The 11,892-nt window shown below is 42.9% G+C and overlaps 1 protein-coding gene across 3 annotated transcripts; it reads right to left on the reverse strand.

Moving 5' to 3' along the window:
* Positions 1-11,617, reverse strand: LOC136430106 (sodium- and chloride-dependent glycine transporter 2-like). Of its 3 annotated transcripts, none has more exons than XM_066420414.1 (14): positions 11,598-11,617; positions 9,444-9,728; positions 9,034-9,165; positions 8,332-8,518; positions 8,024-8,156; positions 7,232-7,351; positions 5,925-6,040; positions 5,344-5,462; positions 4,924-5,042; positions 3,555-3,731; positions 3,273-3,372; positions 2,778-2,929; positions 2,089-2,250; positions 1-1,558 (listed from the first exon to the last, which is right to left on the reverse strand). In XM_066420414.1, exons 2-14 carry the CDS (start codon positions 9,700-9,702, stop codon positions 1,394-1,396), a joined length of 1,941 nt encoding a protein of 646 aa, XP_066276511.1. In that variant the 5' UTR covers positions 9,703-9,728; positions 11,598-11,617; the 3' UTR covers positions 1-1,393. The 3 variants fall into 3 exon arrangements, with proteins under 3 accessions (XP_066276511.1, XP_066276509.1, XP_066276510.1); XM_066420412.1 differs by lacking the exon at positions 11,598-11,617 and adding an exon at positions 11,279-11,411; XM_066420413.1 differs by lacking the exon at positions 11,598-11,617 and adding an exon at positions 11,268-11,386.
* Positions 11,618-11,892: the final 275 nt, after the last annotated feature.

Consider the following 11,892-nt stretch of genomic DNA (forward strand, 5'->3'; position numbering starts at 1 on the left):
TATTCACAATCTTGTTTAATCAAAACTACTTCTCGGTTAAAATACGGGTTAAGCATTTCTTTCACCCATAAAAGTGCATGTCCACCTTGATGCATTCACACAATTGTCGGACATGTTGTTGACTTTCACAAATTGCCTAGTACTGTTGACAGTGTTGTTTGAAAAAATCATGACAAAATCTAATTTGTTAGTCTAGGCTAAGCCTTATCATCCAAAGCTGTCTATTAAATGATTATCAAATCATACCCATGAAATCAATACCTATGAAGGTCACAGCAGTAATAATCAATTATATTCTATAAGGTGCATATGCATAGCATTCCTGTTTAGGTAATAAGAAACAAATATAGTAATATAGTTATCAAATATGATGAAGATGCCATATACGTGGCTGGTAAAAAAAGGAAACGTTATCGCTCAATGCTCAAAAATCATGATGCTGCTTCACATGGTTAATAGTTTGTATCCCCTGTTATACCAGCCTCTACCAGGCTCCGCGGGATGGCTGGAAAAATAGTAGAAATTGGCCTAATAGAGTGAATAGTGTGCCAAGGGAGTTAGCTACGGAGATCTGCCATCGAAATGGAACCTTACTGTATAGCGGACCTACCCTGGATAGCGAAGTACCGCAGCTGATTTCTACTATTTTCCCAACGATAGGACGGAGCCTGGTAGAGGCTACGGTTATACCATGTTACAGTTGTTTCAGATGCTACAGAACAGTGCTATTACTACTGTCATCGTACCATCATGACACTTGTCTGTCTCATAATGAATGAAGACCTTTATACACCTTTGACCTTTCTCACGCGGCGGACATGATAGAATGAAGACGAGGCCAATGAGGCAAAGAAGCAAAAATAATGTACAGATTTAGTTTTCCTCCTAAATCACATTAAGTTTTAAAATATGATATCCAAGTATCAATATTACAACTAATGCAATGTACAAAAAAGATGCAGCAATTTAGAGCTTCGTTGACCGATCCCATAGTCTCCGCCCTCCTCTGTCAGAGCGTAGAAATGCAAAATAAAAACATAGAAATGCAAATATTTGACGGTCATGCAGCCACTTCCTCATTGGTCGATTCTCTAATTATCAGGTAATCATTGGCTAAACTGGTAATTGTGATTGACAGTTACGATCGGTCTAATGTTTGCCACAAGGGCCTCGTTTTCATTCTATCATGGCCGCCGCGTGAGAAAGGTCTATTGTACATGTTTGCCCCACTGGGCTAAGCACAGGTCACATGTTAACAAATTTTTACATATTCACGGGTATTACCATATAAGCATCTAGCATACTCTAGTATTTTCGACTTCCTCTCGCTTCTTGGTAATTGTATAAATGTACACGGCTGTGTGATTAGTTAAAGTTGGTCTATCAAATGACGTTACAGCTTGGTGTCATCCACAGTCGGCGCCTGTGACCTTGGTTGTCCATGCACGTGTTGTACGGGTCGGTACGGTTGTCTATCCATGGTAACATCCCTCCTGTGCTTGGTGAGGTAAGGGCCCCAGTCAGGAGGGCTGATGATGCTCCCAGGCTGGCCTCGCACCTGTGAAGTTATATAATCACATTGTACAATCATTTCTAAACATTAGTTTATCCATCAAATAATGTCTCTTAAGCCCCCCCCCCCTTCTCACTGGACCCGCGGCACGCTGGCGGCGTCGCTGCGTGCTCAGAAACTGGATTTGTGTTACCCTTGACTTTATAATGGGAATATCATTCAAAACGTACAAGTATGACCAAAAAGACAAGAAAACACACAAAGCTTGAAAAGATTCGTTTTTTGTCGATGAAATTCGTTGAGTGCTTAATTTGTCAATTCGTTCGGCCGCAGCGAGACCGCCAGCGTGCCGCGTGTCCAGTGAGAGGAGGGCTTTAGAGACACTGTGATGCTTTCAACCGGATTGAGACACATCTTTAAATTAAAAAAAAACACGTATATTTTCTCTAACCATTTGTATAATTTGTTAAATAATAAAATGTATAAGATCTTACGTTACCATAGTTTGTTAGTTTACACTTCATTCATTCATTCATTCATTCATTCATTCTGGACACGAAAAAATACGAACTCACGAATGCAATGATGATGTTGATGATGGTGACCAGGGGGATCATGATCAGACTCGTGCTTGCGATGAAGTTTCCCAGCACGTGGACCCAGCTAGGGAACACGTAAGATCCATACCACAGCTGATGTGGCCACAAATCAAGGATCCCAACAAATATCAGATGAATCTGAAAAACAATTGTGTACCTTTGAGTGTTACCTTTGAGAATATGGTCACCAACCATTTCTGTCAACTTGTAAACGTATAAAGTGTGCTTATAGTTTGGAGCAATCGTACATAATTGTATATCAAACCGTATACAATAAACATTTTACAATATTTATGATATTTCAATGCTTCGAGAACTATGCAAACATTTATGAACCACATGCAGTCTATTGATGTCTGGTGTGTTAAAAGTATCCTGCTAGTTAGTTACATCTGGCCCAAACTGGATCTACATAAAACAGGTTACAAATGTGGAGGTTATTGACATGGATTTAACGCACGTGTTTCAGATAGAACTAGAATGCAGAAGCGTATATGTACAGGTTTGCGAGATAATATTAGTTTTCTTGATGGACACTCCAAGATTTAACCGGAAACAAGATGCCGCCTTCATGACGCCAAAATACAACATGGCGGCGCCCATGGACGTCGTCGAAAACAGTATAGGTTTTGCTATCGCAAACCTGTAATTAACTAGTGACTGACCAACATGACGATGGGGATGTAGTACACCCAGGCCACTGCTGCCATCCCGTTCACGACGGTGGCACAGCAGAAACAGCAGACGTGCTGCAGCATGTGGCTCAGGTCCGACATCCAGCGGTTCAGCGCAGGGCAGCAGCGATTACAGCTGGCACCTGGGTGGAGGGAAGGAGAAAGTCAGATGTCATCTCACGATACAGCTAGGATCTAGATATTTCCCATCAATTGGAAAGTGAAATCAAACCTTAACTTTCTCTAAGAAGACAGTTTTGCCCCAGGCCATCACAAAAAATATAGCTACTATCTGGACAACCTCGACAACCTAGAAATTGGACGATCGAAACTCTAGACTTTGTTATCATCTTCGTATTCATGTGAAGGGTGATAAAAGGAGAAACTATTGCATCAAAATGAGACTAATATCAATATGATTCTGTCGGATTCCGTGCTTTGATACCCATTCCCTATACAAACATTGGAAGGTGTTTGGATACTTACAATAGAGATAGGTGAGCGCCACACACTCCAGAAGGATGAAGATGTGAGGTTGGATGATACTATTGTAGGAGTCCACTACAGTCAACAGGTAACTTCCACCCTGCAACAGATTTGTAGCATTTCAACGGTCAGGGTTTGTGTTTTGAGTAGGTCATACAATTTCGTTTAAGACAAATACTTGGGCTAACCCCTTATACTGAATATCCTTGATACAGCCTCGCCAAAATGAAAAAGATTCTTCTTACAAAGATATGTCATGTCATAAAGTAATGCGTTTGTCACCTGTGTGACGTACGGCAGTCCCAGCAGGAAGAACAGGAAGCAGACCGCCACAGTCATCACACCGTGTAGCATCGTCCTCCTGCTCAGCAACCCGGACTCCCTCCCTGGCAAGTTCTTGATCAGACTCGTCGGGACCAGGTCAGACAGGGATGTGACGACGGTTTCCACCAAAACAATCTGGGGATAGGGATCAGTTTTAGGTAGGATTTCCCCCATGGCACATCCCACCATAGGAGAAATCATAAGATCTACAAGCGGTGATGTTAAATGTAGAGGCATCAACATGCTGATGACCAGGCAATTTGCCATATTACTGTAAATGCATAAATGTTCGCAGTGGTTTTATGTTTGCGGTTTTCGCGGTGAACTTTCAGCGAGAACTTAAAACCACCGCGAACACGCCATTTTCTCCCTACCGCGAAATAAAAACCATGCGAACTTAAATGCATTTACAGTATTCCCTTTCTCAAGTGAATCACGCATGCGTCAGTTCTTGACGGAACGGTTGTACCGTGCGATGTCATGGCACAAGTATTGTCAACTGATGGTCCCCATTTAGAGGACGCCAGCAGGTAGTGGGGTTCGGAGGGTTGGGAAGAACCCGACACACACTAAGAGGTACCCCAAAACAATTATATTTCATCCATTGTATGGATGTAATATATTGTTTTCTCTCATGTTTCTTCTCCCCCTCCTTCTTCTTCTTTTTCTTCTCCTGTCAAATCTTCAAATCGATTCATCTCTGTCATTTTTTGTCCAAATGACCTGAAATTTGCCACAAAGGTAGAGTGGGCAAATACCCCCGGACTTATTTTACATTTTTTTATGTGGGGCTTTAAAATGATTTTTGTTGACATTTTCAGACCAAAACTGTATATTTGGGCCTCCTCTGCTCTTTAATTACAGCCGAATGACCTGCAATTTGCTATGGGGGTACATAGAACAAATGCTGAAAGAACTCTGTTCGTAATTTTGGCATTCACCACATTCAATACGATTTGGGGGGGTGGGGATTGGGAGAGATAATTGGCTGTTTTCCTCATATGACCATATATGGTGCTGCCATATATGGTCACATCTTTATTCCTATGGCCAGGTGGACTAATTCGGTCAGCCAATGAGAGAGCTCCTTACAAACCACCCATTCAAAACCGGATCTGATTGGTTGAAATAGTCAATCCAATTAGGAACACTAATGCTTACATGTGTGCAGGGCAGGATGTGGTTAAAACAACTTCACTGCCCCCTGACTCCTGTTCTTCTGTGCCCCCCCCCCCCCCCCCAACAGAATCCTGGAGTAGAGATCGGCTCATAAAAGTGATATAAATACTACCAACTTGAAAGATATCTGGAATAAACCAACACCGACCTGAGATCCGTACCCCAGAAGGAAAATCGTGAAGAAGAACAGGCCCGCCCAGACTGCCCCCGATGGGAGACGGGAGAGCACAGTCACCATGGTGACGAAGGCGAAGCGAGGTCCTGTAGCTGTAAAACATCCGCCCAGTCAAAAAAAAACGTTAAACGAATAAATTGCAAATTAAAACAAAGGGATTGTGAAAAACGATCATCGTCATACCAAAATTGCAGATATATGCGGAGAGTGGTAGTAGCCGCTAAATTCTCAAGACTGTGAATATTTAGTTAATCTTGCCTAATATGGTGGGAGTTCCAACATATGCAATGACCCATCATCATATCCACTCTTTCTAACCCCTACACTGTGCACCACAAGAAAGTAGTTATGCGAAACTTTTCCAGTGCCATAAATAATACATTATTTTCCTACCTACTACGTTCTCAATCGACAGGCCAAGTTCATACGCCAGGTATCCGAAGAATGAAAAGGTCGTCAGTGCACAGAACCACATCACCAGGAAGTCGATGAAAACAACCAATATGGCATCCCTGGGAAGAGGGGGGTACAGATTTACCCCAAAAAAAACACAACAGTAGTTCAGTAGGTACCCAAGTTACGTGTCAATGGCTAACTACACGGCCAGCTTGCATGAATTGGTTACAATTATCAATTATTGGTTACCATGAGCAGAAATTACCATCATCGTTGACATACAATGATAAAACGTACCTAATTAGAAAAGGGACAACAAAAGTGTTCCGCGCAGACTTTTCCATCAAAGACCACGTTTTTACATTGGTCCAGTGACCAAGTGAACGGCTAATGACTTAGTACAATAGTTGATCTTTATCGGTAAAAGAGACACTGTAATGTAGCCTTTTCTTGCGATGAAGCACTGTTTGAATATGTGTAAGATACTTCATTTTACGCGCGAATCTATAGGCATCAGACGTGATTCAGTCAATCAATCATATCATCTTCTTTGTCATATCCTCTTGCACAAGACATACCTGAGAACGTTGTTGTGGAAGCGGTTGTAAGAAGCCAGTGTCGTGTAGCCGCCATAACCCAGGCTCAATCGGTGTACAATGTGAGTTATCATCGCTGGGTAAATATTACTATTCCACTGACAAAGAGACATAAATCAATTGTTGAATCACTTAAGCTTTTCAACAATTTACAATAATGGCTACTTTGTACCGCTTCTTTAGTTGCAAATGAATCGAAGGCATCCCAAAGGTTTCCACAGTCTGTAGTTTCACTTAAATATCGAATCACTAAAGATTTGTTATATTTACTTATTTCTTGCTGATTGAGATTTTACAATAAACAATTGTCCTTAAACTCATGAACAAGAGTCCATAGGACACAGCCCTCTGTGAAGTAATTATGGTGTTGGCGGTGCGGCTAAGGCGTCTGATACCCACTTTACTACCGTACCGACATATCCAATTTCAGACAAATCCATCAAAGGGATCTCGATTTATATGTGCGAAGACCCAGACAGAAACAATTAAGTTGTTCGAAGTATGAAAGTATCATCTTAAGCAAAGAAGGCTATTGTAGCTTGTGACCCTCCTTCCCGGAGATAATAATGAAATATCCATACTACGAGGGTGAGTCAAGAAGTAATGCGTCGCGGTGGCGTAATGGCAGGGTGTTTGGCCCCAGAACCCAGAGATACCGGGTTCAATTAACTAAAATATAGGGCTAATGACCCACTTTTCTTCGGTGTATATGGTGTGATAATGCAAGGTCAGTTCCTATAACCACCGAATAAACTGCCGGGGTGACGTTATTATCTTATATCCATTATCATACATCAAACACACCACACCACCAAAGAAAACCAACGTCGCTGCTTTCTTTTACTTTGAGGACTGTACCATGAGTAAAATAGGGAGTAGGTTAGCAAAAATATTAATGTTGTTATTTACCGTTGATTTTGATTGTATCTACCTTTATCATCACTAAATGCAAATGTATCAGAAAGTTTCTTAGAATCGAATAAAAAGCAGCACCCTCCTTAAATGGTAACCTTAAAAATTGGACCAATGGAAACCTTGGAACAACTGGTCTTATATGTAGATTATTGCCCCGCAAAATGGGGTCAATATGGGAAAATAACATGACCTGTAAATGGAGCCTTCTGATTGGTCAACGACATCTGCCTATATGATAATTGATATTAAACCACTTACATTACTTCTCGACTCACCCTCGTATATATCATGAAATGCTGGGGAATATTACTTAGCTCTAAATCTTAAATTCCAAAAATTATATAGTCTACTCTGACTCGTGAATCGCAACTCACTCCTGCAGTGGAAGGCGCCAATAAGTAGAGAAGTCCCTCCGAAGCTCCCGGTAAACTCACGGCACGGATGAACATGACGACAATCAGGACGATGGGAACGAGAGTTGTCACGTAAGCAACCTGCGGGGCGCAAGAACACCTCATGCTGTAACAGTCTTTAAGCGGGTATCTCACTGGACTGTGCGTGCGGCACGTTGGCGGCAAATCATTGCGGCAACTTCGCGAATTTCTCGCTAATTTTTTCATGTGGTCACACTGACGTGCGGTGCATTTGCGTTTGAAGCGGAGATGAGCAGGTCATAGGAAATCCAAGTGTTGTCAATAAATCAAAATACAACGTAAAATGATTAAAATGCATCAAAAAGAGATTTGCAGTGATCACTTATGATACTTGCCGCAACATACCAGTTTAATATGAAAGTTTATTGCAAATTCCTGCCCGACGGCTAATTGCAAATAACATTACATAAAAGAACAGGGTCGCTTTTGGTCCAGTGAGATACTGGGGCTTGATCATGAGTTCGCTTCAACTGGCTTTTTATGATAACATGACACAGAGCAACAATAAATGAATTAGTCCGAACCATTTAAAAACGATCAGACATATCCTCTTAGTCTTAAGAACAAACGTCCCCTGTACAATTTAGAAACCTGTGCTGTCATCATAATTGTTTAATTGCACAATGTATTATTTCCCATAATACTCCTAGTATAGTTTGTGTTTTGTTTGAACAAAATCACTAATTGCATGGATGGCAGCAGATTATTATAATTGTTAAAAAGTATAACAACCTTCCCCAGAGACTTGGCTCCAAAGCTGAGAGCGACTGCCACCAGTAGCCATGCAAGGATGAGAAACCCCGCCAGGGGGCCTCGCACAGCTCCCATGTTGTCGATGCCATCACTCAGTTGGAGGACATAATTGCTGGTGGATCGAAAAAATGTCGAAATGTAAATAGAAACTATGCCAGTTCAAAACTATATTTCATCCCTGCCCTTCTATCGTAGACTCAGATATTCATAAAAACTTAGTTTATATCAATTAGCTAGATTAGGAGTACACATAACAGTTCAGTGAAGCAATGACAGTTTCTACTTACTTGAAGTACTCGTCTGCTGCCAGGGGACTCTGTTCGGCGCATCCAGCAGTGTTCCACACATTTGCACATGACGTTGCTCTGTTTAAATCCCCGGTGACGTAGAACAGGTAGTACAGCATCTGTGCCACCAGGCTGTTGTAGTAGATACACAAGATGGCCGACATCACAACCATTCCAACTCCGATGCCTGAAAGTTATCAAAAATATATCTTTATCATATAAAAAGAAACCACAGACCAACTGGCTTACCACTCAGTACGGGCACCCCCCTCCAATAACGGATACACGGCCCATAGATAGGTCCCTGTGACGAGCCTGGCAGCGGAATGGGCACCCAATGGATTTTCTTAATAAACCAGTAAACCAGCCCCCTCCTTGCACGGATTGGTCCATGTGACTTACCCTGCAGTACGGACACCCCTCTCCATGCACCGATAGGTCCATGTGACTTGTCCTGCAGTATGGGCACTCCTCTCCATGCGCGGATAGTGTGACTTACCTTGCAGTATGGGCACCCCTCTCCATGTACGGATAGGTCCCTGTGACTTACCCTGCAGTATGGGCACCCCTCTCCATGCACGACAGGTCCCTGTGACTTACCCTGCAGTATGGGCACCCCTCTCCATGCACGGATAGGTCCCCGTGACTTACCCTGCAGTATGGGCACCCCTCTCCATGTACGGATAGGTCCCTGTGACTTACCCTGCAGTATGGGCACCCCTCTCCATGCACGGATAGGTCCCTGTGACGTGTACTGTCCCAGTGCCATCTCCAGGTAAACGATGGGGAAACTGATGAACATCTGCATCACCAGATATGTGCTCACGAATGCACCTGGTGATGTGAGGATGGTACGTGTTAGCTTGCCCTTGTACAAGGAAAGAGAACGTATTGCCTTTAGTTGCAGATACGTACAATGTGCCGTTATCATAATAACGAATAAGTTGTGCGTACAATTGCTTTATGAGAGTGTGGATTTCCGGGATCTTCAGATAGCTTTTGTTACAAAATAAAGAACAAACAGGGAAAATGCTTGACAACGTTTGAATAGGGGGTTTGCGGGAAAAGCTGACCTGTCTGCCTTGAATAGGTAACTTGATACCAGTACGTACCCCCTCCGTTCCTGTAAATGACGTATGGCATCACCCACAGATAACCCGGTCCGATGGCGTTGCTGATGCTCGCCAGGATGGACTCGAAGTTACAGGACCAGTTCCCGCGCTCCTCGTTCTCCTCTTCACAGCCGTCGTCACAGCAACAACAGCATGGAGCACTTTCTTTGTCGTCCGTTGCCACGACAACCACGTGGGTAGGGCCGGTGTGCATGGGGACGGAAGAAGGGCTTGTTTCTGTTCGAGGCGGTGACGCCATTTTGTTCTCTCAGTAGCAGTCGTTCACTGCGAGGATCGCACCATTGAGAATTAGAATCATGGTTAGAAAACATCTGTCTCGAGTAGCAGAGACAGTATAAAGCAAAGTACGAAAAGGTAAACTTGACGCAAACGCCTCAGGCGTCAAACGTCTGAACGTAAAGAACCCAACACATTTCAATCGAGAAGAGCATGGGAAGTACGGTGGACGGATGTGCTCGGCTGAAAACGCGAGCAGAAGTGAAGCTGTACCATTGCCCTTTTACTTAAATCTACTTGAAAAAACACCATGCTTCTGACCTTTGTTGAGGATAACTGCTTTATCTTACTTTATCTAAGCCATCGTAAGACATGATGACGGGAACTGAGACTTCTAGAACTGATCCCTAGACACGACGCCAGGGTCATATACAATACGCCCGCCAGGTCACATCTGTATGGTTAACGCGTTTGTTACGTTAATGGCTTGTCTTCGTGAAGTACGGACAAATCTAACCGAAGAGCCCTGCCAAATCCATTCCTATCTTAAGGATGACATATATTAGCCTCCGTTGCAGACTCTGAAGCGGCTTTTTGGGGGGCTAAATAATACACTTTTTGCAGCCACCCCGTAACTATCAGCCATCCTGTACCCAGCGGCTGCTGGGTACAGGATGGCTGATAGTTACGGGGTGGCTGCAAAAAGTGTATTATTTAGCCCCCCAAAAAGCCGCTTCAGAGTCTGCAACGGAGGCTAGACATATATCATAGTACAAGCGTACCGTGAAACCTAATACCAGTGGATATATAAAGTTAAGTACTGGAAAACATGTGAACACAGAACAGCTATACTGGAAGCAGAACACAGTGGATTACTACTAAACAGAACACAGTGGAGTACTACTAAACAAAACACAGTGGACTTAACTACTAAACAAAACACAGTGGACTACTACTAAACAGAACACAGTGACTACTACTAAACAGAACACAGTGGAGTACTACTAAACAAAACACAGTGGACTTAACTACTACTGAACAAAACACAGTGGACTACTACTAAACAGAACACAGTGGACTACTACTAAACAGAACACAGTGGACTACTACTAAACAGAACACAGTGGACTACTAGTAAACAGAACACAGTGGACTACTTCTAAACATGTGAATCAACGTTATACTTTAAAAAAAACCGTCAGACGCCAATTAAGCCGAAAGCAGAATTATCAAAATGGCGGCTTTCGACGGTGAAGACTCAACCGGTAGTATGTTGAACTGAGAAAGTATAGAGGTCACAGACTTGTAGTGTTATCTTGTCCTTGACTCCTAGTACAGACCTTCAAATCGACGAACAAAATGTCATAGATTACAGATGCCTGTACAAACCGAGCTAAGTTCTGGGCTAGTATGTACCTAATCGGTGATGACCTGTGACGCTCAAAACGTGGAAGATTGAAAAGTTCACTACGCATACGTGAGACGGGATCACACCTCAATGCTTCTTGTTAAGCCTTCCGTGATTCTTTCTGCTCGTTTTTGTGACATTTGCTATCGTCTAGAGATAGTTTCGAGACTTAGAAACACCTTCACCTCACCTTTGATCTTCACCTTCACCACAAAATGTGAAAAATCAGCCTTCAGATGGTTCTCCTGTAACTACTCCTTCACTAGAACTCCCAGTCAACAACAACGGCTGACCATGACCTCCGAACCGCGGTGACTCACCTGGTTTGTTGACATTTTGCCAGGGCGTGCCTGTTTACACCAAGTGTAATTTTATCTTCAACGTACAGGTGGCCAGGTGTCCTTAAAGCCCATTTCTTCATTTATCAATAAACGGGTGCATGTACTAGTTGTTTGCTGATTAATGCAGTATATGTATCTATATTTGTATTTAGTAAAAAAATCAACCACCTAGCTACAGCAGCAATTATGTTAGCCGAGACGTTCCTCTTGACTACCTTCTAAGGTTACCTCTCCCCGACCCCTGCAGAAAACAAAGACGTGTTGACTTGAAGCCCCTCTCTTCACTGCTCGGCAAATATACTGGAAGGCACGCTTTCGTCTCGAGTAGTTTAACGTGGTGGTAAAACCGGATCGTTCCGAAATCTGTCTATCTTCGTTTAGCTTAAGGCATTTTAGAATTATGTGCATTCATTCTATCATTACCTTCGCTAAGAATGTGTTTTCGGTGCCGTTTGTGTGTGTG

Source organism: Branchiostoma lanceolatum, chromosome 3, assembly GCF_035083965.1.
Source record: "Branchiostoma lanceolatum isolate klBraLanc5 chromosome 3, klBraLanc5.hap2, whole genome shotgun sequence".
Lineage (NCBI taxonomy): Eukaryota > Metazoa > Chordata > Leptocardii > Amphioxiformes > Branchiostomatidae > Branchiostoma > Branchiostoma lanceolatum.